General features: G+C 42.8%; 1 protein-coding gene and 1 pseudogene across 2 annotated transcripts in view; both read right to left on the bottom strand.

Annotated features, from left to right (window-relative positions):
• myo10 (myosin X) overlaps positions 1 to 24490 on the bottom strand; it is a 258827-nt gene that overhangs the window by 12102 nt on the left and 222235 nt on the right. For both annotated transcript variants that reach the window (XM_008108850.3, XM_016992938.2), the window contains exons 33-39: positions 24034 to 24191; positions 21422 to 21545; positions 16491 to 16788; positions 9064 to 9271; positions 8531 to 8667; positions 6291 to 6411; positions 446 to 901 (exon numbers count right to left, since the gene is read on the bottom strand). In XM_008108850.3, the coding sequence (XP_008107057.2) occupies positions 446 to 901; positions 6291 to 6411; positions 8531 to 8667; positions 9064 to 9271; positions 16491 to 16788; positions 21422 to 21545; positions 24034 to 24191 (1502 nt within the window). The remainder of the gene's footprint in view (positions 1 to 445; positions 902 to 6290; positions 6412 to 8530; positions 8668 to 9063; positions 9272 to 16490; positions 16789 to 21421; positions 21546 to 24033; positions 24192 to 24490) is intronic.
• LOC134298596 (sorting nexin-2-like) lies at positions 6591 to 8393 on the bottom strand (annotated as a pseudogene).

Below are 24490 nucleotides of genomic sequence, written 5' to 3' on the forward strand. Positions count from 1 at the left end.
TAAACGGGCCGGCAGAAACTTGAATAAGCGAATATCTTGGATAATAAAGAGGGATTAAGGAAAAGCCTATTAAACATCAAATTAGGTTATGATTTTAGAAATTAAGCATCAAAACATCATGTTATAGAACAAATTTGACAGAAAAAGTAGTTCAATACGTAGTAATGTTATTTTGTAATTACCGTATTTACGAATTTAGCACCAAAATATCATGATATATTGAAAACATTGACTACAAAAATGGCTTGGATAATCCAGAAGCTTGGATAAGTGAGACTCTACTGTAACTGAAAATGCCACAAAGGCCCTGATGGCTCCTTAAAGCAGGGAGTAAGTTATCTTCCCCATGGGAGTCTCAAAAGATATTTTATTATGTTGTGTACTACCAATAGTATACTCTTTTGGTTCATAATTAAAAAGACCTGCAGAATGTTTTGGTGCTCACCTCCACATCAAAAAGTGTTGACCCGTATCCAGGCCACTCCTTAATCATACTCATGTATTTTGCCATAGCTTGCTCTTGGGTAATTCCCTGCAGTTTCTTCCATTTATCAAGCACACTTGTCCTGGCTGCGGAGACCTCCTCTTTGACCCACATATCAAGCATTTGATCCTCTTCCATCTTCTGTCTGCTGATGGAACTACTGCGGAAACTCCGCCTTAGGGTGCCTTCCAGGAAGTTGTTTCGCTTTCTTTCCAGTCTCTCTGCTGGAGAAAAGATTTTAGTGGACTGGATAATACGGGACTTCAACCTCTGCAAAGGGTAGACTTCTTCCATTTCTGGCACAGTGATATTGGATGAAGTATGGTCTCCTTGTAGATACTGGAGCCGTAGGGCAGCGAGGACTTGGAGGGTTTCTTCAGGAGCTGGATAATGTCCTCGAATCACTGCTTCATGTGCCTAATGGACAGAAAAGAAATATTTTTGCAGGTGCATGCACTATAACATTTTGAATTCCATCTTCTTTGTGAAGCTAAGAAGCAGCCCTGACTCTCAAATCCCCACTTTGACGCTTGGCTGCATCATGAACTCACTGGCTGGTTCTAGATAAAACTCTCAACTTGAATCCCACTTTCCAGGCAATTCAGAATTAAGAATATTAGCCTTGCTAGGTTGCAGTAAGGAGACTCCTACAAGTTGATTGTTCTGAGCAGTTTTGAATGTTTGAAAATATTATAAAAATGATTTCTGTATATTCTTGTACAACTACTAGTATTATGATAGCCAATATCTTCCTTTCACAATTTTTTTTACAAACAAGCTGTCTACTTAGACTACTATATTTGGTGAAACATGAATCCTCAGATATCAAAAACCAGCAGAGGGCATCCAAGTCACCTATTTTCTAGGTTAAATGGCTTCCTCTTCATAACTGCAGAAATAGTAACAAAAAAGCAGTGTTTGCCTACAATCTGAAATGGCCATGCAAAGTTGGTAAGTGTTTCTATGGCCCTGCAAACAGCATCCCACAAAACCCCAGAGAAGTGTTTTACTGTTCTGAGTTTGATAGTGCTTGCCTATTCTGAACCTATGGTTGTGCAGTGTAATTGTTTGGATGGCACTACTGAGAAACTGAAAAGTTGGCAAGTAAATGCCTTGAATCCCATTTTAGGAAAAAGAGGATATAAATTATGTAAGCAAGTAAATAAATAAATAAATAAATAAACAAACAAACAAATGAGCCACTACTGCTACTAGTTATCCTCATTAATAGTCTAAGTATGTATATATCTTTACTATATATGTCTGAATAATGGAGTATATTCTTAGTATACTGATGAGTAACTGAACTAATTCCCCCTGGGGGAGAAGAGTGGTATATAAATAAAATAAATAAACTAAGACGTAAGGATAGCGCACTGTTAAACTATGGAATTTACTTCTTTTAAAATATATGGCAATATATGGCAAACCCCCTTTTTCCAAAGCCATATAATTTAGATTATCAAAGCATATAATCCACATTATTTACTTTGAACTGGATTGTCTACCCTGCTATATAATCCAGTTCAAAGCAGATAATCTGGATTTTATATGGCAGTGTAGAAAGGGCCTAAGATAAAGCAATGCTAAGTGATGTATTAGGAAGCAGGAAATGAGTGTCAGAAATTAAATTGCTTGCCTTAGTCATGGTCTGTTTAAACCAGGATTCAGTGTTATGTTCAGAATGGGAACCACTTGAATTTCAAATCAGGGTTTGACCTTGATTTTAATATTACTGGTGAGGTGCTGGAAACTAATGTAAGATTGCAGTCCATTTCTTTCTGTGGTGTACAGTTAGTTCTATATGTCTGATTTCAAAAGACTGTAATGTGGTGGAACAGGTACAGAATTAAACTAGAGAAGGAAAAGGAAAGCAAATACAGCTGATATAAAAAGATTTTATCAAAAATATACAAATGAACATCCTAGTGATACTAACAAGTAGAACTTGATATTGTATATTAATCAAGCAACATACTGGATGGTGATAAAATCGCTCCCAATGAGAGCAAATAATTCTTTTTTAAAAATATGTTTTTATCGTAAACACTGGTAGAATAATATCAAAATCTATCACCATTTCAATATACACATCAAATGATATATTCGTAGTATTATTATCCTGGCTAATTCCACCTTTATTTCCCACTTGTGTCTATTGGTTTTTCACCCCTCTCCCCCCACCCTCTGGGAACAGTAATTTCTTTCATTCAGATATTGTTTTAATTGATCAATCGTAAAAAGAGAGTGATTCAGTTCTTTATATTTTCTTTGTCCTTTGACTTTATTTATCAATCTTCCCCATTTCAGATCCCAGTTCATTTTGATTCGGCCTGATATATATTTAGTTCTCCTTTCAAGGATATAATCCTGAACCATAAAATCAGCCAGGTATTCATATCAAAGAATTCTAATTGAAGCTTTCTGGTCAAAAGTTACTGAAAAGAGAACGGCCTACTACAATTATGCATAAGCAGAGAATCTGTGTCTCCTTGCTGATATTCAATTTTGAGATTGATTTGTACAAACAAATCCATTTAGTTTCTTCCAGAGATTTATGATCTTGTCCCATTCTGAAGCATATTCATTAATTCTGGATACATTCATTATTCAGCTTGTTATTTACTAGGTGGGTACTACAAAGAAAGAATACAAATTATCTTATTCTTATATAGCTCTAACTGAGCTCTGCAAAAAATAAAAAATAAAGGCTTGTTTGAAATACCAGAAGAAAAACTGTCAACGGGTTAACATTACAGGCTAACCACAGAGCTCATAATAGGTATATCTCCACTGGGACAATAAGCTGGACCTACCAGAAGGTCACAGAAGTTGACACAGAAGCCATACATGTAAGATGCTCAGGATAAAATGATTAAGTTAATAAAATTAAGGTCTTTCCCGATGTGTCAGAATCTTGAAATATGGTAGAGATGAAAGCAAGACAACTTCATGAATGAAAGAATTTGAAAATGAGACATTTTAAAATGCTTCTGAGAAATGTGGAATATATTCTAAATGGCTAAGGTATTTCTAGCTGAAACTGAGAAATCATTTAGTTCATGGCACATTGGTTAGATTGTTGGACTGGGATTTGAGGGATTCATATTGAGTTGTGAAATACACTAGGTAACCTTGGGCCAGCCATTCCCTCCCAGAATGACCTACTTCACAGAGCAGCTGAGATGTTAAAGTGGCGAAAAGGAGTGCAATGTACACTTCCTTAGGTCACTAGAGGAGAGGCAGGATTTCTGCACCCAATTTAAGAATTATTATTACAATCTGAAAAGGAGATGTGTAGAAACCAATTCCTAGGTATGAAGGAGAAGCATGTACCCCAAAATAATTATTATGTCTAAGGTGCAGAAAAAATGGATACTTATACATAGGTAACTCGACACACAGTAAAAACACACACAATCTGAAAAGCATATCTTTCTTGTAACCAAGAGTCAAAATTGTGTACAGTTTCCCACAAACCAGGAGCCAATGCTTCAGTAAAAAACAGAACAAGCAGTTAAGAAGGATTGGATGTGCTATCTCTTAAAAAGGAACCTCCTACCCAAATACCACACATGCTGAATATAAACTTCACAGAATACATAGGTGTGATCAGTTAACAGCTATGATTTAAATGCTGGGACCTTATCTGGGACCTAGAAAACCTTATATTGCTCAGGCCTGTCTTTATGCTCCTGTTCTATCAATAAGATCTTTAGGGGCAGCCCTTCTTTTAGTTTCACTACCCTCACAGGCATATCTAATCAGAAATTGCTCATGAGAACAGGAGAAAGCAAGTGCTTGTGAACCTCCCAAAAGAATTCGGGATTTTACTATGGGAAAACACGGATACAGGACTACGTAGATCACTGGCCTGGGTTCTAATATGATTGTAACAGTAACTGCTTCCAGGCTTCTTCAGTGCTCCCTTCCCTTAGGGGGCTGCAGTGGTGTTCTCTGCTCTCCTGACAGGGTTTTAGGAAATTGATTTTAAAACTGTAATTTGAGCGACCAAAGCATATTGTCTTCTTGTGGATGAGCTTGTGTGCTGGTGAATGAGGGTCAAACATTCCTAGTGAAAGCAGACTAAGGCAGTTAAACAAAACATGAATATTTAACCCATGTGTGGGAAGAATCAAGCCAGAATGCTAAGGCCTGTTAGGTCCCAGCCGGCTAGGGCACCAAGGCCTGCAGTGTTTCGGGACCTGCACTTTGACATAGATAATGATGAGAAATTTACTGACATTGCACCCTCCACAGAAGGGCCTTTACAGCTGCAGGTGCCTGAAAATGTTGACGTTGGAGAATTGTTAACTGGAGAGGATTCTTCTAATCCTTCCTCGCAGACAGAGCCAGATGTGGAAGAAATGCCTGGTAACGGGGTGTTTAATCGTAGAGATTTTGTGACTAGACAAAGAAGTGCAAAACAGGAAATTCGCCGCAGCCAGAGACTGGCAAACAGATGGGAAAATGGGTAGCGTTCCCTTGAGAAAGTTTTGGGAGTTTGTACTCCCCAAATTCCGAACAGACCAGAATCTGTTAGAAGTGTGTTGTTCGGTAGATTCCTTTGTGGTGTCAATGATGCTTTCTGGAGAAAGGTTTCTCTGTTCCTACTTCCTGTTCAAGCCAAGTTTCCAGTTTCCAGTCGGGCTGTGCCAGGCCGTGACTCTCAAGTAGACCCTGACTTTACTTCAGATGTTATTCCTTGTTCCGGATTCAAGTTTACCTCAGCTTTAACAACTTGTTTACCTTGATTGCTACGAAGCAGTTCCAGTGGATAGAACTCTGTTTTCTGCCAGCCTTGTTTCCCTGTTTAACTTCGTGGACTTGATTTCTTGGGAGAGCTAACGAGTTCTCATTTTGGATTATAATATTGGACCTTCACACAATTGAAACTGTCATTGACTTTCTGAAAAGAACTATTCCTTACTCAGACTCTATACCTAATTTCTTTTGGATCTATAATTGTTTTAGTAAAGATATAGTGTGTTATATTGGCTCTTGTCTGGTTTTCGAGTGCTCACGCTGCCTTGGGGTGCAACAAGGCCTGTCAAGTTATATCCTAACATTATGGCTTGTTTCTTTCCACACAAACTAATAAATAAATCCAGGCTTGTTTGTAGAGACAAGTTGGAGTGTCAAGTCCTGCTGGATTCAGCAGTCCCACTAAATAAACTATGGACAAAAGGCCAGTGGTGTGCTTAGCTCCTCTTGCTTACAAGCTGTGAAGATGGAGCCACCCTTATTATCATGTTGCCTAGACCCGCATTTCATAGAATTCTGGATAGTTGGTTTATAGGACCACAGTCAGTCATTTCATATAAATTGACAATGAGGCCTGGTCAATATCTTGTGTGGACAGCTCAGCTTGGAATATGACCCAAGACTTGTCTATGCATAGAGATTTCTCAGTCTATTTTCAGAAAAACAATTCCTTGAAATAGGATGCTTTGAACCCCATGTTAAGTCACTACTACTGTTACTATATTTAAAGACCTTTCAGAAGTAGGTGGTGAGGGATTACTTGACTCCTAGATGGATGTTGATAGTAATCTCTCATACTAATCTTACAAAAATGAAATGGAAAGAGAACCTCTTGATGGCTTATGTTCCAGGAATCAGATTTGTCTCTTTCTTCCCTGTCACTATTAATAGAAAACAGGAGGAGAAAACTTGGATAACACTCCTATTTTGTCTTAGCCCCATTGCTGGGAGCAGGCACATGGAAATTGCTTTTCCATTCATTCTAATGTTTGATCTAATGACATGTCTGTGTAGGATGAAATCAAAGCTACTTTTTTCTTACCTGCTCAAACATGAATGCAAATTCTACACTATCTTTTGGCACGTGTTCAGTATCTAGGAAGCAGTAGAGCTTGAAGTAAAATTTCCATGCCGTAAGATCACCCTCAGATGCAGCGCTGAGCCTGAAAAAAAAAGTGCCCAATATTCTGTGTTTAAATAATCTGATAATAAAAATTGTAGCTTGGACTACATTTTGAACCTTCTCTGGCTACGTGAAATAATATAAGGCTAAAATCCAAATCACTAAATCAACGATCACATTTTTTATTTAACCAGAATTTCTGAAAACTTTGTTGGTGGGTAATTTTTAAAAAGGAAAAAGCATTTGAAATAGGCAAAGCAGCAACAGCAGCATTAGCAGTAGATTAGAAACTTGTAGTGCCAGAAGTAGTGCGACTGACCTTATGCAATTCAGGAATAAAGCTTAGAAGTTATAAAAGATTTTATTCAAAGAATTATATATCTATATAGGAAAGATAACCGGAACCACTATCTGTCTGTCTGTCTGTCTGTCTGTCTGTCTGTCTGTCTGTCTGTCTGTCTATCTATCTATCTATCTATCTATCTATCTATCTATCTATCTATCTATCTATCTACTTATGTATGGCAGATGTCTTGTCTTTCTCCATGTTCACAGGAGAAGAACAAAAATGGAGGACTCAGTGGCTTGTACTCAGAAAAAGAAAAGAATCAGCCTAACAAGCAAAGTGACAGGAGGAGGGAAAGGAAGACAGACAGATAAAGAGGTCAATGAGGAAGGACTTTCCTCTGCTAGATAGCTCATCTGCCTATTTCATTCCTTTATGAGGACTATAAACTTGTGAAAGATGTGGTTGAATTCCAACAAATGTATGGCCTATTCCCCTAAGGGCAATGCCAGGGTGATTCTAATCATTTTTGCACTAACATCAGTAGCTTTGCCCTGACAAGCTTTTTAATATTCCTGGGAAGGGAGGCTGCCATGGAATTCTGCCTCCAAATATGCACCCTTGACTGGTACCTTTGGAGAAGTTGTATCATTCAAAATAAATCCTAATGAAGAAAAGGTCTAGAGGGGTGCCCAACTGTACCAATAAGGCAAATATTGCAGCTCAGAGATCACATAGAAGTTAGCAAACACTTGCTCTTGATGTAACTGATCTATCCTTTCCTCAATTTCAACAAGCTGCAACAAAACTCTTGATAAAACAATGTGGTCTTCTGAATTCCCTAACACTGCAGCATTTTTAGCAATGGCAGCTGTGTTGGCTGAAAGCTCTTTTCTGTGACAAACCAAGGCTTCTACACTACTATGAAGTTTCTAAAGTTGCTGATCAAGATTTTCAAATTGTTGTTGTTTTTCCTCAAAGCATGCATCCAATTTATTGATCTTGATCGTCATTTTGTTGACAGCGTAGGTAGTCTTGTTTACCATCCTCAATATTCCTGCTCCACTCAGAGCCTGGGTGCTTAACTACTCTTGGCAGCTCAGAATTTTCCAGCAACTGCCTTAAATCAGGATCCTGTAACAGGGTTGAGTATTTTTAATGCTGTTCTTCTTTTCTCTACTCTTGCCTGCTTTCACCTTGGTCATGCCTTCAAACCGTTTTTTCTGGAGCTGGACACACAGTGTATCTAACATCCAGATATTTGGATGCTAAATTGCTGTGTAAGCCTAGAATGTCTTTGTTGTTACTCTATAAGCATGTAAATATTTATGCCATCACTGACTTTCTCTGGATCTGACATGTTAATATCAATATCAAACAGGTCCCCATTTGCATCTTCTTCAATTTCTTCCCCAGATCTATCAAAATCCACAGAGGCGACTACAATTTTTTGCCTCTATGCTGCATGCTATTAGTGTAGTTGATGTAACTGAAGTGACAGCCGGAGTAAAGTCTGATGAGAGTATTGGTCTCCTTTGCAAACTGTCCAAATAAACTTCCTCTGTGGCTTCAGCGAAAAGGTCTTCCCTGTCATCATCTAGTATGATTTCAGCAGACTTAGGACAATTAGAAGGGAGACAAAGTCCAAATTGAGTGGGTGACTGCTGGGAAGGCATGAGAGAGGAAATTTCAGGACAGCAGAACACAACCCTCACAGTGAAGGGGGATGAAATCATCTCTAGGCTTACAAGCACTTCATTAATCCATTTCTAGGCAGGAAGGGGGAGAAGATGCTACTAATTCCAGGAAGGGAAATTCAGAAAGCCGCTGCTAGAGATTTTAATTGTTTACTTATTAGGGCAGGCACACTCACTTTTCAAACTTCGCCAAGACATCGGCCACAATAGTTCTGCTTTCAATGGCTTTTTCTGTGGTTCCATTGTATTCAAACAAGGCAAACATATTTCTGCTATCTTCCATGGCCAGGCCTCGAATTAACTTTTCAACAACCTAGTAGACAAAACCAAAATGAGACAGAACACGTATTGTTGGACCTTAGAAGGTAAGAACATTAATTAACAGAAATTGAAAGCAAGGTAAGACTTAAATACAAAGGACACAATCCAACATACCCCATAATTTCGATATTACTATTAGGAAGGCAAATGAGCATGTTTGGAAGTTACATGCATTTCTCCAGATGCCTGTCAATATCAGAAACATTTTAATATTTCAGAGGAAGCACAAAAAATGGAATTCTGAGTCTTGGTTCTCAAATTGCTTCTTTTGAAACAGTACATTTGTACACATTTTCCAAAAATACATGCCATATGATGAAAAATGTAAACGTATTTTGGAATGGAGATCACACATGCCCCACAACGAATCCTTGCTGCCTCAACTCACCTCCCCAGCGGTAGTGTGGGAGTTAATGGTGATCTTACAGGACCCGCCACCATGACAGTAGACTGTAGAGGTCATCTCTTGTCTGTTGATTAAAGCTCCAATTTCACTCCGGGAAGGCACAAACTCTCTGCCTTTGGTTTTCTTAAGAGATTCATAAATGAAAAGAGCATATTTTTCCATTTCAGTGTCTGGAAACTGGTCATGCACCCTGTTGGGACAAACATGAGAGTCAACTTCATGGTGTTCCTTTAAAATTGGTAATATGAGGAACATTTTATAACATTATACTTGTATGAATTTAAGGACAGGTTGCTTACCTGTAACCGTGTTTCTTCGAGTGTACTCTGTGAATTCACACTAATGGAGAATGCTGCGCCTGCGCAGGCTCCAACGGATACTCTTCCAAGCTAAAGTTTGAAATTTGGCGGTAACCCCGCCCCTCTTCCCGGAGGGTATAAAGGGCGCCCTCCGCGCTCGCTCTCCAGTTCCTACGCTGCAAAGGCAGCGAGAAAGGGAGAGGTTTGCCTGTGGGGAAGGAAGGGCGGGATTGTGTGAATTCACAGAGTACACTCGAAGAAACACGGTTACAGGTAAGCAACCTGTCCTTTTTCTTCGTGTACTCTGTGAATGCACACTAATGGAGACTAGCAAGCTAAGGTGTAGGTAGGTGGGATAGCAAACCCGATAACCAGTCTAGTGTCCAAACACATTTATTGAGCACAAGGTGCAAAAAAACAGGCAAATGCAATGGTCAAGTAAGCGATGCAATAGCATATAGTGCAATAAACCGATCCTTGTGTTAGGATCCAGAACACAATCATAACATAGTAAGTAGGCAATAGTCTGTAAGAAAATACAGAGGTAGGCATAAACTCATTCTCAGAAAACAGAGGAAGAAGCATTCAAAAATTAAATTTCAGTGCAGTGGGTAAGTATAGTACACAAGCACTATGTTAAAGAGACCCTGAGCACATTGATTACAAACGGGATGGATGACAACGGTCGGCCTGTAAGAAGGATAAACCCGAAAAATGGGTTTGAGTAAGGCAACAACATTAGGTAAGGCAGGAGGAGAGGACGGACCTGGCAAAAGCCGAGTCCTTGAGGTTCTTTGAGTCCATCCTGTAGTGTGAAACAAAGGTGGATGGAGTGGACCAGATAGCCGCTCGACAGATGGAGTCGAGAGGGACGCCCCTCAGGAAGGCCGTAGAGGTGGAAAGGCCCCTTGTAGTTCTAGGGCGGATCGAAGAGGGGGGCTGGCGTTTGGCTAGCTGATAAGCGAGCTCAATGGTCTGAGCAATCCAGTGTGAGAGTCTTTGGGAAGAAAGAGGTTCGCCCAGTTTGTGGGTAGCGTAGGCCACAAAAAGTCTAGGTGACTTACGTATGTCCTTAGTCCTGTCCTTGTAGAAAAGGAGGGCTCTCCTGACATCGAGGAGATGGAGTTTCCGTTCTAGAGAAGAAGAAGGATTGGGGAAGAAAGCAGGAAGTATTATGTCCTGGTTCAGGTGAAAAGCAGAGACCACCTTAGGTAGGAAGGTGATGTCCGGGCGAAGGACAGCCCTGTCGTGGTGGAAACGGAGGTAGGGTTCGTCCACCCGGAGAGCAGCCAGTTCCGAAGGCCTGCGGGCAGAGGTGATAGCGATGAGGAAGGCAGTCTTCCAAGAGAGAAGGTGAAGGTCTGCAGAGGCCATAGGTTCGAAGGGAGCTGAAGCTAGTTGAGAAAGGACGAGTTCGAGGCTCCATCCGGGAGTCGGAGGTTGGACTGGAGGATGCAAGTTGTTGTAACCTCGAAGGAAGGTCTTAATGAGGTTGTTAGAAAAGAGAGAGGGTTGTCCCTGACGTTGGAAATGCCAGGAGAGAGCAGCAAGATAGGATTTTATCGAGGCCAGAGAAAGTTGACGATCCGCAAGGGAAAGTAGAAAGTCCATGACCAGCGGGATCGAAGTAGAGGCGGGATCGACGCGTCGGTCCCGAAGGAAAGTTTGGAATTTTGCCAGCTTGTAAGCATAGGCTTTCGATGTGGCCGGTTTGTGAGCAGCGCGAAGGATCGCCTGCAGGTCTGGGTGGAGAGAGTTTAAGGAAGTATCCTCCAGGCAGTCAGGTGCAGGGACGGGACGTCGGGGTGGAGAACCTGTCCCTTCTGTGAAGATAGTAGATGAGGGAGAATTGGGAGGGTGCGGGGGGGATCCGCACACATCCGGAGCAGCGTGGGATACCACGGCTGGCGTGGCCATGCAGGGGCGATCAGGATGGCCGATGTCGGTGTTAGATAGAGTCTCTCTATCACTCTCGAGATGAGAGGGAAGGGAGGAAAAAGATAGACGGGTTCGAGAGTCCAGTCGAGGAGAAACGCGTCTCCGAGACAGCCCGGAGTCGAGTTTGGAGGTAGTCTCGCTCCGAATCGAGGAAGTTGAGCGTTCGAGGGGGAGGCAAAAAGGTCCAGAGCTGGCCAGCCCCAATCGTTGAAGACGGATTTCAGGATCTCGGGATCGAGACGCCACTCGTGGGGGGAGGTCGTTATTCTGCTTAGAGAGTCTGCTAAAGTATTTTGAGCCCCCGGAAGGTGAACTGCCGACAGAGTTATGTGTCTCGCTATGCACCATAGCCAAATGTCCATCGAGAGAGCCATGAGTTTTCTCGAGCCCGTACCCCCTTGTTTGTTGATGTAGTACATGGCTACTACGTTGTCCGTTTGGATCAGAACGGTCTTGTGGGGAAGAAAGCGGGCAAACGCCCGGAGGGCTTTGAAGATTGATAACAGTTCTAGAAAGTTTATGTGGTGAGACCTTTCTTGGGTGGACCACAGGTCCCTGACGGTGAGGTTCGACATGTGGGCTCCCCAGGCAAAATTGGAGGCGTCGGTCGTGATGGTGACTGACGGAAGGGAGGGATGGAAGGGAAGTCCCACACAAACATTCGCTGGGTCCTGCCACCAGCGAAGGGAGAGGCGAACCTGGTTCGGTACCGTGAGAAACATTGAGCTCGGGTGCCGATGGGGTTTGAAAGAGTCTATGAACCATCTTTGGAGAGGTCTGAGACGTAGTCTGGCAAAAGGAGTAACCATGACCGTGGAGGCCATGTGACCCAGGAGAACTTGGACCGCGTGGGCTCGGATCCTGCGGTTGCGGAGGAGGAGGGAAAGGTGCTGTTGAAGGGCTAGGAACCTGTCCTTCGGTAGGGAGGCGGTTTCCGTGATGGAGTTGAAGAGAGCTCCGATGAAACGGATTTCTGTGGTTGGGAGGAGTTGAGACTTTGAGACATTCAACTGAAGGCCCAGCCGTTGCAGGAGAGAAAGAGTCTGTGAGACATGGTTTTGAAGGGATGAGGGATCGGACGCGATAATCATCCAATCGTCCAGATAAGGAAAGACCATAATGCCCTGTTTCCTGAGGTGCGCTGCCACCACGGCGACCACCTTTGTAAAGACCCTTGGGGCCGTGACGAGGCCGAAAGGGAGAACTGTGAACTGGTAAGATTGTCCCAGGAGCTTGAAGGAAAGGAAGCGTCTGTGGGATCTTCGCACCGAGACGTGGAAATACGCGTCGCGTAAGTCTATAGAGGCGAAGAAGTCTCCGTGTCGGAGCATCGGGAGGATGGAGGCTACTGAAACCATTCGAAATTTTGAAGGCAGAATGAAGAGGTTTAGAGCCCGTAGATCGAGGATAGGCCGAAGGCCTCCGCCCCGCTTGGGAACCGTAAAGTATCTCGAGAAGAAACCTCGAGTGTCCTGCTCGGAAGGAGAAAGCTGGATTGCGCCCTTCGCCAGAAGGGAGTCGACCTCGGCGCATATTTCCGGTGAAGGGTCGGTGTGGAGGATGTGACCCGTGGGTGGCAAAGTTTCGAATTCCAAGGCATAGCCGTCTCTGACAATGCGAAGAACCCAGGCATCTGAGGTGATAGACTCCCATTCGCGGTAGAAAGGAGCTAGGCGGTCGAGGAAAGAGCAGAGAGGAAGGATCTGGTCGGGGCCTAGGAACGGTATGGTAGTGGCAGTAGTAGTGGAGATAGAAAGATCCCCGAGAGAGTAGGCGTCAGGCCCGACGTTGGGGTTGTGGCATAGCTGCAGGACCTTTGCCCCGACCTTTCGGGACCTGGTGCTGGCGGCGAGGTTGTTGCTGATGACTGTGGTGACTCGAGCTCGACGAGCGTCGAAACGGCTGGTGACGAAAAGGCTGAGGGTAGCGACGGTACCGTTGCGGGAACCATCGGGTCCGCTGAGCCTGAGGTTGATCGGTCCCGCACTTTGTTGCGAGAATCTTGAAGTCGTGATTGGACTTAAGTTTGTCATCAGTGCCAGAATTGAAAAGGCCCTGGGTGTCGAAAGGAAGGTCTTCGATCACTTGTCAAGAGGAAGAAGAGAGTCCTGAGGACCGAAGCCATGCATGCCGTCTGATCGCGACCGCGTGGGCAATCATTTTTCCGGCGGTATCACCGGTATGCTTAGCCATTTGAATTTGGTGGTGTGCGAGAGAGTCCGCCTCCTGTTGGAGGGTCGAAAGGACTGATCGGTCTTCGTCAGAAAGTTTGGCGAAGAAAGGTTGGGCTTTCTCCCAGAGGATCTGCTGATAAGCGCCCATGCAGGCCCCGTAGTTTGCCATGCGGCAAAGGAGGAGAGCACCGGAGTACAGCTTGCGGCCTACCGCATCGAAGCGTTTGCCCTCTCTGTCGGCCGGGGAGTTGGATTGTCGACCCGACGATTGGGAGGCCTTTACCACCATGGAGTTTGGGTCAGGGTGATGCTTGAGCCATTCCAAGGCTTCGTCATCGGTTCGGTACCAGGCCTCTATTTTCTTAGAGGTTGGAGGTATCAAAGATGGAGTCTTCCAAGATGCCTGGATGACGTCCAGGAGGTATGGAAGAAAAGGCAGCAAGGTGGCCGGCGGGGCTTGGGCTTGAACCCTCTTGAAAACGGGGTCGGTAACAGCCTTTGAAGTTTGTTTAATTTCCATCCCCAGAGCGTCTGCCATTCTGACCATCTGGTCGGAGAAAGCCCGGATATTATCCGTCGGGGAAGGTGGGTCGACCTTGTAGGCGTCGTGAGGCGGGGAGAGGTCGAGACCGAGAGAAACCACAGAGGCGGAGAGTATCGACTCGGGGCGTTCGATATCGGGGTCATCCTCCTCGGGCCCTTGAGGGGACCGGGGAGGAGAAACAAGCACAGAGTCCTGATGAGGCATAACCCCAGGAGCAGGGAGAGCCGGCTGCGGAGGAACGCTCTTGGACGCGGAGGCCTGGGCGGCGCGGGCTAAGCGCGTCATCTGTCTACCCCTCTCAGGTGTTTGAGCCGGGGGAAAGAGTTCTTGTCGAGCCGGAAGACGAGATGGTGCCGGCTGGGGAGCCTTAATAACCGTCCTGACCGACCGGTCGGGGGAGGCTTGAGCATCCACATCCGAGGACTGACCATGAGGAGAGGAAGAGGAGCGGAGGCGTTGTGCCGGTTGGATAGGAGAGGATCTCCTAGAGGAAGGCCCAGAGGAGGGGACGTCCTTCTTCGAAGACGCTGAGGAGGACGACCTCTGGATCATTCTTTTCTTTGCTGGGGGTTGTTTCGACGCGACCCTCAGCGATTTCCCCGGCGTCGGGGGAATCGGGCACACAGCTGCCGAGTCAGATTGAGCCCGTCTGGATTCCTCCTGAGCCCTCTTGAAGGCAATCTTCATGGCGGAAGAAGATGGCGGCGCAGCCAGGCGGGATCGAGTGGAAACGGCCGAAGCCACCGAACTCGAAGTTGATGAAGGGCCCATCTTGCCCGATCGGGTGGATACCGTAGCGGTGGTCACCGTGCAGGGCAGTTTGGTCGGTCGCGGTCTCGAGGTTTTCGAGGTTTTAGATGATACCGACGGAGCAGGCCTGGACGCCATCGAGGCTGAGGTGGAAGTGGAAGCCTCAGGAGCAAGAGTTTTTTCGTAAAGAGCTGCACGGAGTCTCGCAGCTCTATTTCTTCTGGCCTGAGCTGTAAAGGCCAGGCAAAAACGGCAGGTACCGACGACGTGGCTTTCGCCAAGGCAGAAAAGGCACTTAGCGTGGCCGTCGGAATCTGGAATCTTAGCGGCACACTGAGTGCACCGTTTAAAACGCGTGGTTGACATAAGAACGAAGAGTCCGAAGTGAGCTTTGCGGCGGAAAAAAAGGAACTGGAGAGCGAGCGCAGAGGGCGCCCTTTATACCCTCCGGGAAGAGGGGCGGGGTTACCGCCAAATTTCAAACTTTAGCTTGGAAGAGTATCCGTTGGAGCCTGCGCAGGCGCAGCGTTCTCCATTAGTGTGCATTCACAGAGTACACGAAGAAAAAACATGGGTGACAATTTTCTTTACCAACCACTCTCTGGGTTGAGTCCTACTGGATTCAACTCATTCCTGCCCCCAGAACAGTCTTGTAACCAAGATTTTTTGTGTGTCAGGAGTGACTTGAGAAACCGCAAGTCGCTTCTGGTGTGAGGGAATTGGCCGTCTGGAAGGATGTTGTACAGGATGTTTTGATGTTTTACTATCCTTGTGGGAGGATTCTTTCATGTGCCTGTATGGGGAGCTAGAGCAGACAGAGGGAGCTCATCCACACTCTCCCCGGATTTGAGCCGGCAACCTTCAGGTCAGCAACCCAACCTCCAGGTCAGTACTCCTGCTGGCATAAGAATTTAACCCACTGCGCCACTGGGGGCTCCCTATAACAAAGATTAATGTGGTGGAATATTATTTTCATTTATTATTATTATTATTATTATTATTATTATTATTATTATTATTAATATTGTATTATTTTCATTTATTTTTAATCCACATTTTGTCAATGAATTTAAATTTGAATTTTACCTCTGTCCATCTTGTTATATGTACTTTAATGGGTTTTATCTCTTTGTTTTAGCTATGTATATCCGTCTCGAGCCACAAGGAGAGGCTGGTAACAACAACAACAACAACAACAACAACAACAACAACAATAATAGTGCCGTGCCAAAAGATCTCAGCCGGCATTTGAAAACAATAGACATTGACAAAATTACAATCTGCCAACTGCAAAAGGCCACCCTACTGGGATCTGCGCGCATCATCCGAAAATACATCACACAGTCCTAGACACTTGGGAAGTGTTCGACTTGTGATTTTGTGATACAAAATCCAGCATATCTATCTTGTTTGCCGTGTCATACAATAAAATAATAATAATAATAATAATAACAACAACAATAATTGGATCTATACCATCAAAAAGAGAAAGTCCACCTTTTTCTGAAGTATATTCCATAAGACTAGCTTCTGAAAAGGAGCACAAGAACAGAAAGGCAATATATCTTTCTATTATTTTCCTCATCCAACTTCCGTAGACCATCTCTTTTACTATCTAGCATGACAAGGAAAATGTTTCTGGGAGATTTTGGTCTACAAATAAACAAATTCTAATGTGTTGCATGTACTAATTCGTCTGCTTACCTTTTCAGGTGGAATTTCAGGTACTTGAGAATACCCCGGCTTGGCAGAAACATGCAGCTCATGCATGTGAGGATCTGCCAGCTGTACAGATTGCCCACACTCCCTGGGTTAGGGACATTGTTGGTTTGTTTGATGAGCTGACAATACAACTCATCTCTAAGTGGTCGTAAATCATGTTCCGTCTGAAGAATACCCTGAATGATAGGAATAGGATCTGACACAGATTCCAGTTGCTGCAGAGAATTAAAAATCTTGATAGCTTCATCCTGAAGAGTAGTGTAGCCTTTTTCTTTGAGCACTAGAGAATGGAAACATGGAAGTGTACCATAAATCACTAGCATTGGCTTTCAAGCAAGGCAAGTATTTGATGTATGATATCTGAACAGTTTAAGTTTAGCCTTCCATAATTACAAAATTCAAGATAAAGTAAACACATGTCTAGCATGTTTACTTAATTGGAATAAATAGACTTTTTGAATACATGTCTTGTTTGAACTAATTAGCTTGGTAAAGATTTAGAGATTGATTATTTTTTCCAGTTACAGTTCCTGTACAGCACTGTGTTTATCTCATACTGGGAGAAGCCACTTATTTTCTGTACAGAAGCAATCTCTCCTTCAACCTTGTGCGACTAGCTTCCTTACAGTCTCAGCCTCACAACCTCTGAGGATGCCTGCCATAGATGTGGGTGAAACATCAGGAGAGAATACTTGTGGAACATGGCCATACTGAAAACACACAACAACCGAGTCTCAGCCTTGTTTAGCACTCCCCAAATCTTCCCATGTAAATCTGGCCCCAAGGACTTGGTGATTCCTGCCTAGAACATTCTGGATAGGATGAGAAGATATGTTGAAGAAACACTAAAATCTATGAAATGACTAGGAGCTGCTCTGAGCTGAGCACATCAATGATCTTTCTTAATTACTTCTACTATTAAGGAACAGTAGCTAACTAGCTGAATCGCATAGTCATTTCCGACTCTTCCTGACCTCATGGACCAGTCCACGGTAGAGTTCCCTGTCAGCTGTCACCGCCCCCAGTTCCTTCAATTTCATGCCAGTCACTTCACCATCCATCTCGCCCTTGGTCGGCTTCTCTTCCTTCTTCCTTCCATTTTCCCCAGCATCATGATCTTTTCCAAGCTTTCCTGTCTTCTCATGATGTGGCCAAAATACTTCAACTTTGCCTCTAATATCCTTCCCTCTAGTGAGCAGCCGGGCATTATTTCCTGGAGGATGGACTGATTGGATCTTCTTGCGGCCAAGGCACTCTCAGGATTTTCCTCCAACACTAACATTCAAAAGCGTCTATCTTCCTTCGCTCAGTCTTCCTTATGGTCCAGCTCTCGCATCCATAGGTTACTATGGGGAATACCATTGCTTTGACTATGCGGACCTTCGTCGCCAGTGTGATGTTTCTGCTCTTCACTATTTTATCAAGGTTGGCCATTGCTCTCCTCCCAAGAAGTAAGCGTCTTCTGATTTCCTGGCTGCAGTCTGCATCTGCAGTGATCTTCGCGCCTAGAAATATAAAGTCTGACATTGCCTCCACGTTTTCTCCTTCTATTTGCCAGTTATCAATAGATGTAATTGCCATGATCTTGGTTTTCTTGATGTTTAACTGCAACCCAGCTTTTGCACTTTCTTCTTTCACCTTGGTGATAAGGCTCCTCAGCTCTTTCTCACTTTCGGCCATCAGAGTGGTATCATCTGCATTGTTGTTAATGTTTCTTCCAGCAATTTTAACTCTGGCCTTGGATTCCTCAAGCTCCACATGTTGCATGATGTGTTCTGCGTACAAGTTGAATAGGGAGGGTGAGAGGATGCAGCCCTGCCGCACTCCTTTCCCAATCTTGAACCAGTCTGTTGTTCCGTGATCTATTCTTACTGTGGCTACTTGGTCTTTATACAGATTTCTCAGGAGACAGACAAGATGACTTGGTATCCCCATACCACCAAGAACATGTCATAGTTTATTATGATCCACATAGTCGAAGGCTTTAGAATTGTCAATAAAGCAGAAGTAGATTTTTTTCAGAAACTCCCTGGCTTCCTCCATTATCCATTGGATATTGGCAATTTGGTCTCTTGTTCCTCTCCCTTTTCTGAACCCTGCTTGTACATCTGGCAACTCTCGCTCCATGTATTGCTGGAGTCTGCCTTGCAGGATCATGAGCATTACCTTACTGGCATGGAAGATAAGTGCCACTGTACGGAATTTTGAGCATTCTTTAGTCTTTCCCTTTTTTGGTATGGGGATATAAATTGATTTTTTCCAATCTGATGGCCAATCTTATGTTTTCCATATTTGCTGGCATATGGCATGCATCACTTTGACAGCATCCTCTTTCAAGATTTTAAACAGTTCAGCTGGGATCCCATCATCTCCTGCTGCCTTGTTATTAGCAATGCTTCTTAAGGCCCATTCAACCTCACTCCTCAGGATGTCTGGTTCTAATTCAATCACCACACCATCAAAGTTCTCCTCTATATTATTATCCTTCCTATACAGATCTTCTGTATATTCTCACCACATTTTCTTGATCTCTTCAGCTTCTGTTAGGTCCTTGCCATCTTTGTTTTTGATCATGCCCATTTTCCCGGAAATTTACCTCCGATGTTTCTGATTTTCTGGAAGAGGGCTCTTGTCCTTCCTATTCTGTTGTCTTCTTCCACTTCCATGCATTGCTTGTTTAAAAAAGTTCTTTGTCTCTTCTGGCTAGACTCTGGAATTGTGCATTTAATTGGGCATATTTCCCCCTATCGCTGTTTCCTTTCACCTTCCTTCTTTCTTGGGCTACTTCCAGTATCTTAGCAGACAACCACCCTGCCTTCTTGGTTTTCTTTTTCGTTGGGACATACTTTGTTGCCGCCTCCTGAACAATGTTGTGGACTTCTGTCCATAGTTCTTCTGGGACTCTATTTATTAAATCTAGTCCCTGAAATCTATTCTTCACCTCCACTGCATATTCACTAGGAATATTTGTGAGATCATATCTAATTGGTCTGTATATTTTCCCCATTCTCTTTAGTCTGATTCTAAATTTTACAATAAGAGGTTCATAATCTGAACTACAGTCAGCTCCAGGTCTTGATTTCACTGACTGGATAGATGTCCACCACCTTTGGCTGCAAAGGATGTAGTCAATATGATTTCAGTGTTGACCATCTCGTGAAGTCCATGTATAAAGCTGTCTTTTAGGTTGTTGGAAGAGTGTTTGTTATGCACAGTGAGTTTTCCTGGCAAAATTCTATCAACCTACGTCCTGCTTCATTTGGTTGTCCCAGACCATGTTTGCCTGTGATCCTGGTTATCATTTGACTGTCTACCTTAGCATTCCAATCTCCTGTAATGAGAATAATGTCTCTTTTTGGTGTGTTATCCAGTAGGTGCTGCAGATCCTCATAGAACTTATCTAATTCTGCTTCTTCAGCAGCTGTGGTTGGGGCGTATATTTAGATCACTATGATGTTAAAGGGCTTGCCTTGAACTCGAATTGAGACCATTCTATCATTTTTTGGGTTGTATCCAATCACTGTTTTCGCATCTTTATTATTTACTATGAAGGCTACTCCATTTCTTCAATGTTCCTCTCGTCTGCAGTAGTAGATCTGGTGGTCATATTTTGTGAAGTGGCCCATTCCAGTCCATTTCAGTTCACTGACTCCCAAAATGTCTTTAATTTTGACATCTCACCAATAACCACGTCCAGTTTGCCCTGGCTCATAGATCTTATATTCCAGGTTCCTATAGTGTGTTGATCTTTAGAACATCGGATTTGTCATTCACCTCCAGCACCGTCGGCCATTAGCCTTCCTTTCAGCTTTGAGCTAACTGAGTCATCACATATGGGGCAAGTTGGACTAGTCCTCTGCTCCTCCCCAATAGCATTTTGACCATTTTCCGACATGGGAGTCCTATCTTCCGATGGTATACTGACATTTCTCTGGTTGTACTGATCCGTGTAGTTTTCATGGCAAGAATACTGGGGTGGGTTGCTGTGGTGAAGTGTACATTTTGGTTTACAGTTGTTACCTTTAATTATAGGTATATGTTTGGAATGGGTAAGTATTAGAGATATCAGTGAGTGGGGGATGGTAGCCAGCTCAGCATTTTGAGGCAGGTTGCCATAGAAACATAGGCAGAGCCAACTGCCATTTGGTAAAAGGGAGCAGAATTTGATAAAAGAGTTCAGTCTGTGATCAGGAAATCACAGGGAAGACCGATTCTAAGGTGGTGAGAACCAGGGAAGTTGAGATCTCTAGTTTGAGTCAGTTTAAATAGGTCAAGTGACTTATTTGAGTTAGTAGTGGAGTTTGAGTGATAAAGGGAAAGAAATCCCAGTTGGATCTGTAGTTATCAGTTGAATTAAGAACATCAGTAAAGAAAAAAAGTTTAAACTGCTCAAGGGAAGAAATAATCCTTTTGAGACTTGTATCATCACATGTTATCATTGTAACTGTTGAAGAAGTGTACCTCTAAGTGAGAAGCAACACTGAAATCGCTAAGCTTATGTACCTGAATAAACTTGTTACTGTTTTTCAACATCCAAGCCTCTGTTACATACATTCTAAGCCAAGTTTCGCTACCCTTTAAAGTAAAAGTAAACATTTCCCTGTGTCTTTGGTGGCTGCATCATCCCAGTTGCCATTACCTTCCCCAGGGATCGTATTTAGTCTGTCCTCTCTGCCATGACCTTCCCCATGCAAAGGATCGTTACCTTGACATGGTGCTGGGGCTTGAGTGCCTCGATGATGCCATGAGCTAAGGAACAGTAGCAAGACCATAAAAAGAGACACAAGGGACTCGATCAAAGTAAAAGCAGTAAAATGCCAGTTGATTTTTGTGAATATGGTTATATTGACGTTTCTATGCAGAAACTGTTTTGTACAACAAGGAGAACGAGCTAAAATATGTGATGGACGTACAATTTAGGTTGATGTCTCCGTACGGAAGAGGCAACAATGGAGAATGCAGTGGGTGTTGTGTGTATCGAAGAATAGGGTTCCTCTTATAGATCTGTTCAACTACTTCAGGGTTCAGGCAGTTCTCCTGTGTAAAAGCACAAAAATCAGAATTATTTGCAATGCAAGTGTGAAAATAACCCACTACTAAATGCTTGTGAAAGTTTAGCAGTAAATCAAGTTTTTAAACTACAGCTCCAATGAGCCTGCCAAGAGGAACTATCTTGTATTTAAATGCTGCTTGAAAACATTTCATAGGAAAGCCTGCATTCTTAAATATTTATACTGAATTCCTATATAAGTTTTGGGCATTTGTCTCCATGATAGCTTACACTATAGATTAAAACTAATGCAAAAAAGCTCCTATAACACTATGAAACCTGATTTTTTGTTGCTAGGTAATAAATGCCATTTCCTAATTGGGTGTATCATAAAAACATGGAAAAGGTTTACTAAACTGCAAAAACGTTGTTTTTGCAGGACATCCTGCAGCCCATTTTGCTATAGTTTTTCAATGAATATCTAGAGTATCAACCAATTTAACATAGTTTGTGGCAGCCACAAAAAAACATATTTCTGGAGTATAACAACTACTTTCAAAGTAAGCATCACACAATTAAACAGGAAATAACACCCGGAGCCTCTAGTGGTGCAGCGGATTAAACTGCTGAGTTGCTGAACTTGCTGACCGAAATGTCGGCAGTTCGAATCCAAGGAGCGGGGTGTGAGCCTGCTGTTAACCCCAACTTCTGCCAACCTAGCAGTTCAAAAAATGCAAATGCAAATCAATAGGTACTGCTCCAGCTGGAAGGTAATGGAGCTTCATGCAGTCATGCTGGCCACATGACCTAGGAGGTGTTTATGGACAACACCGGTTTTTTGGCTTAGAAATGGAGATGAGCACCAACCCCCAGAGTCGGACACAACTAGACATAATGTCAGGGGAAAACATTTACCTTTAATAACATTTCCAAACCAGGAACAGATGTTTTTCAAATTTTGTTACATAGCATAATGTCACAGTAAAGCACCAAATAGGCAACTGAATAAATAGTAATGTGAAACCCCTTGCAACAGCAGAATCCAAAGCTAAAACAAGCTAAAAGGCAAGAAAAATATGAATGTATTTAATGCTTAGATGCTGAAGAGAAGGAACATGATATTGGTGGAAGGGCAATCTAAAGTCTTGGTGCCATGATTAAGAAGATCCAGTTCTATGCCACAAGCAACAGCATCTCTGAAGACAAAATGACATATGACTGGGTGTTCAAATATTCAGACCCCAAACAATATAGGGGCAAAAATATTTCTCATATTGGTAACTATCTCTTCAATGATGGGAACATTATTACTTTTCCTTATCACAAAGCACAGAAGCAATCAGGCGCTCATTTTATTTTAGTAATAAAAAAGTATATTCTGTTGCTTGACATCATAGGTCTGATTCCCAAAACAGACAACCACAAAGCAGAAAAAAATCAATGATTCATTTGCTGGATCTTTGTTATAAATAACCAGATCACTATGGTTGCATCTCTATAGTAACAGATGCTACCGTTTTTGGAGAAGGAGCATGATACAGTGGCTTGAACAATTGACTCTGACTCTGGAGATCAGGGGTCAAATCTTCACTTGGCTATGAATACCCACTGGGTGACCTTAGGCAAGTCACACAAAACAGTAACCATAATCTGATAACAGTTGAAGGACAGAGTGCTGGGATATGGCAGAGCTTTCCATACAGTATCAATGAAGGCTGTCTGCTACCATTATCAAAAGATATGCTTTCTTTTCAAGATGTATTTTAAATAATGCCTTTGGAAGACAGAAAGATAAAAAAATATTGTTACTCCTCCTTATTATTACTATGTCCACCCCCACCATTGCTACCATAGTGTTTGTTACTGTGGGACAAACTCTTTTGGGATAATGTGTTGTCAAAGGCTTTCATGGCCAGAATCATTGGGTTGCTGTGAGTTTTCTAGGCTGTATGGCCATGTTCTAGAAGCATTCTCTCCTGACGGATTGCCCACATCCTCAGAGGCATCCTCAGAGGTTGTGAGGTCTTTTGGGATACTTCATTTCAGTTCAGCCCATTTTCATTTTAGTTTATCCTTATCTTCTTCTCAACAATTTGCCAACTATGCATATCTAATCCTTCCTGTGGTGTTTTCATTCTAGTATTATCACAGTCCTCCCCACACCAATTTTTAGTTTTGTAAAAATTCTTCTTCTTTTAAACCATGGAATATTCCCTTAAGCCTCCTGATATTTAGCTCTTGTATAGAGATGCTGTTGTTTTGTCTACATAAGGAATCACAGTTTGATAATGTTCACTGTGGATCCAGAGGGTGTTCTGTATCTATTGGATTATGTGCTTCTTTATAGAACCACGGGTTATATTTGAAGGAGGGTAGCATATGGGGAAAAATAGGGTAGTAGCACATGAATATCTCTGGTACTGTGCTTTTGGGACAAACTGGGTGGAAAAGCAATCATTCTCACCTCTACTTCTCAACAATGTACAAAAAGAAAAATGTTATTTTTCTTAATGGCTGGAAAGAATATAGCCTTACCTTAATGTCTTGAATAAGCTGCTGTGTGGGAGTGTCAATTGGGGCTTTTGTGTCAATCACGTTTTGGATAGCACTTGCCCAGCGGGTAGCTTCATTAAGCAGCTTAGTATAAAGGCGGTAGCAATGCTTGCGTCCATACACAGTCACATTCCAGTAGCCTTTGGTGACAGTAAGAAAACATAGCATTTATTAGGTTTAGACAACTAGTAGACACTTCTTGAAGTACAGTAGAGTCTCACTTATCCAACACTTGCTTATCCAACGTTCTGGATTATCCAACGCATTTTTGTAGTCAATGTTTTCAATACATCGTGATATTTTGGTGCTAAATTTGTAAATACAGTAATTACTACATAGCATTACTACGTATTGACCTACTTTTTCTGTCAAATTTGTTGTCTAACATGATGTTTTGGTGCTTAATTTGTAAAATCATAACCTAATTTGATGTTTAATA

This window comes from Anolis carolinensis, chromosome 4 (genome assembly GCF_035594765.1).
Source record: "Anolis carolinensis isolate JA03-04 chromosome 4, rAnoCar3.1.pri, whole genome shotgun sequence".
NCBI lineage: Eukaryota > Metazoa > Chordata > Lepidosauria > Squamata > Dactyloidae > Anolis > Anolis carolinensis.